Source organism: Nematolebias whitei, chromosome 1 (assembly GCF_014905685.2).
Source record: "Nematolebias whitei isolate Nwh7 chromosome 1, NemWhi1, whole genome shotgun sequence".
Taxonomy (NCBI): Eukaryota; Metazoa; Chordata; class Actinopteri; order Cyprinodontiformes; family Rivulidae; genus Nematolebias; species Nematolebias whitei.
In genome coordinates this window covers 45,839,281-45,842,131 of record NC_056498.1, presented here as the reverse complement: position 1 = coordinate 45,842,131, position 2,851 = coordinate 45,839,281, and the positions used below count along the sequence as shown (strand labels likewise).

General features: G+C 46.8%; 1 protein-coding gene across 1 annotated transcript in view; it reads left to right on the top strand.

The window, feature by feature from the left end:
- The window catches only part of fam204a (family with sequence similarity 204 member A), a 32,639-nt gene extending 30,849 nt beyond the window's left edge, over positions 1-1,790 (top strand). Inside the window, exons 6-7 of the mRNA XM_037684709.1 lie at positions 1,352-1,461; positions 1,541-1,790. Of these exons, the coding sequence (XP_037540637.1) occupies positions 1,352-1,461; positions 1,541-1,592 (162 nt within the window). The 3' untranslated portion in view covers positions 1,593-1,790. The remainder of the gene's footprint in view (positions 1-1,351; positions 1,462-1,540) is intronic.
- Positions 1,791-2,851: the final 1,061 nt, after the last annotated feature.

Genomic DNA, 2,851 nt, shown 5'->3' with positions numbered 1-2,851 from the left:
AACGTTTGCAGCCATGCTGGTCTGGTAGCTAAACGTTTGCAGCCATGTTGGTCTGGTAGCTAAACTGGTCCAGATGGGAGTTCATTACTCGTAAAGTCTCGTAACGGCGCGACACGCGAGCTTAGTCCGGATTAACGTTCGCTGAGGTGGAAATCGTTCTTTTCACTTCGTTTCTCCTAAAAAGGAGGAAAAGTGTTGAAAATGTCGCGTCAGACAAAATCTATGTAACATGTAGTTTAATGATTTATTTACACGATAACAAAAACTAGACGAGTTCCTGCAGAAACTTTAAAACATTTTGATTTGCTTTCAGGGGATCATGCTCAGCTACTACCACCCCAAGTTTCATCCAAATGTCTAAAAATGACTGATATACAGACACCTTTAAGTTGCTTAGGCGGCCATCATGAATACTTTTGTCTTGGCACAAAAGGTTTTGAGCTGAGCTAAAGTGGAGTTTTTATCACCTCCTGCCCCAAAGTGAAACATTAGTATGCCTGTTAGCAAAATATCTCAAGCCTAGAGAATAATCACTGGATGTGTGTCAACCTTTGGAAGCATTTTTAACTAAGATGGCCACCACAGCCAATCAAATTCATCCAGCACAGAAAGGGCTCTAACTTAGTGCGTCTGAGAGTGGTTTCTGTAGCTGAGAGTGGTTTCTATAGTTTGGTGTGGTAGTAGCTGAAAGTGATTTCTATAGTTTGGTGTGGTAGTAGCTGAGAGTGGTTTCTTTAGTTCTGTGTGGTAGTAGCTGAGAGTGGTTTCTTTAGTTCGGTGTGGTAGTAGCTGAGAGTGGTTTCTATAGTTTGGTGTGGTAGTAGCTGAGAGTGATTTCTATAGTTTGGTGTGGTAGTAGCTGAAAGTGGTTTCTATAGTTCAGTGTGGTAGTAGCTGAGAGTGGTTTCTATAGTTTGGTGTGGTAGTAGCTGAGAGTGGTTTCTATAGTTCAGTGTGGTAGTAGCTGAGAGTGGTTTCTATAGTTCGGTGTGGTAGTAGCTGATAGTAGTTTCTATAGTTCATTGTGGTAGTTGCTGAGAGTAGTTTCTATAGTTTGGTCATGTGAAGTATAAGTACTGTGTGTTCTGTGTAATGTCTGCTGTGTACTTGTATTTGTCCCTTAGATGTTTTGGACAAACACTAAAGTCAAGAACTGAGTATTTTTGTTATAGTCATATTTTATACTACATTTACAGGGTACTACTGTGTTTCTTTATGTCTCTGTCCATCTGTCTCCATGTCTCTCTCTGTCCATTTGTCCCACAGTCTGTCTCTCATTTTCTATCTGCTGTTTGTCTCACTGTCCCTCTGTTCACCCGTGTCTCTCTCTGTCTGTCCCCTGTCTCATCAGCTGGCAGTCAAAGTGTCTCAGGCCGTCGGCTGTCGGGACTTTGTCCATCAGAAGGAGGAAGAGGAGGCCGTGAGGGCGGCTCAGAAGAAGAGGAAGCAGATGTCCTGGGGGTAGGACGTCCCTCTCCGTCGTCGTCTTCACGTCTTGTCTCGACGCGTGAATTTAAACTTCCTGTCCTCGTGTCCGCAGGTTTGAGGCGAAGCAGCGATGGGAGACCAAGAGCAACATGGGCTTCATGTGACGAGCACGGAGGACGAGCGGCTCCGGAAATAAATAATTTAATTCAATAAAACGTTGTTTTTTAACGGCGGCGGCATGTGGGCCGCCAGGAAACCAATCTGGAGACGAGGAGAAAGGACGAAGATTCAAATTAATTCCTGAGGCGCCCACTGGTGTCGGCATTGTGTTATTTTTCATTACCCCCCCGCCTCAAATTAAATCTGGTGTACATTACTGGCTGATGCGTTTATTTATTGCTGTAAAGTGGGTTAATCACGAAGGCGCTCCTTTCTGTCTCCCAGAAAGAGAAAGAACAGATTAGAGCTCTAATGCAGCGTCGGATGATGTTCGGGCTTTAGGAGCCGCAGTTTAGCTGCTGTAAACCGTTCAGAGCGGCCGTAAACTGGAAGCGGGGAGCGGAGGCTGCGCTGCTGGCCCTCGCCCACGCTGGAAGACGTCCTCGTGTTGTTTGTGAAGCTCTAAACTCGCAGAAAAGCCTCAGATTCCAGTTTCTGTTGCTTTCATCTCCGCTCAGCGCCGACCACCGTCTCCTTCCAGGAAGTCGTAATTCCAAACAGCTGCGGAGAAACGGAGAAAAATAATTACTTTTCCTCGTGATGCTCGATTCCCCCCCAGACCTCCACATAACGAGAGATGATTGCTTGGCTTCCAGGTAGAACGAGCTCCTCTCGGTGCGGCACACACCGAGCGTCTGGGTGTGAGGCGCCCAGTCCGCTCCACCAGTCACCACCATCAGCAGGAACTGGTCCACAAACACCAGAGCTGAAACAGGCGGGTCTTTAAAAACTGCTTCCTGTCGCTCCCCTGTCCTCGTTAGAGTCGCTGCTAATTAAACCGTTAATTATGTCGGCAATGAGGCGCCAGTTCAGACGGAGTTAAAACATCAAAGGACCAGGAGGGGCTCCGAGAACGGAAAAATAAAAACTGAATAAAGACGAGAAACATCTGACATGTTTGATTTAAAGAGGCCTGTTCTCCCATGAAGGAATGCATATCGCCCGCCGCCCTTCAGCTGTCACTGTGGTCACATGTTTCTGATGACGCATCGTGCTTCAGTCTGTGGCGGCCATCTTGAGTTGGATGGCGTTTTAAAGTTGTCAACGACCTTCACAGGTCCATGACCTTCATACGTTCTTAATCGCTGTTCTGACACGAAAACTCCAAAAGTCCGAGCGTTCACGAAGCGTTCACGAAGCTTCACGAAGCGTTCACGAAGCGTTCACGAAGCGTTCACGAAGCTTCACGAAGCGTTCACGAAGC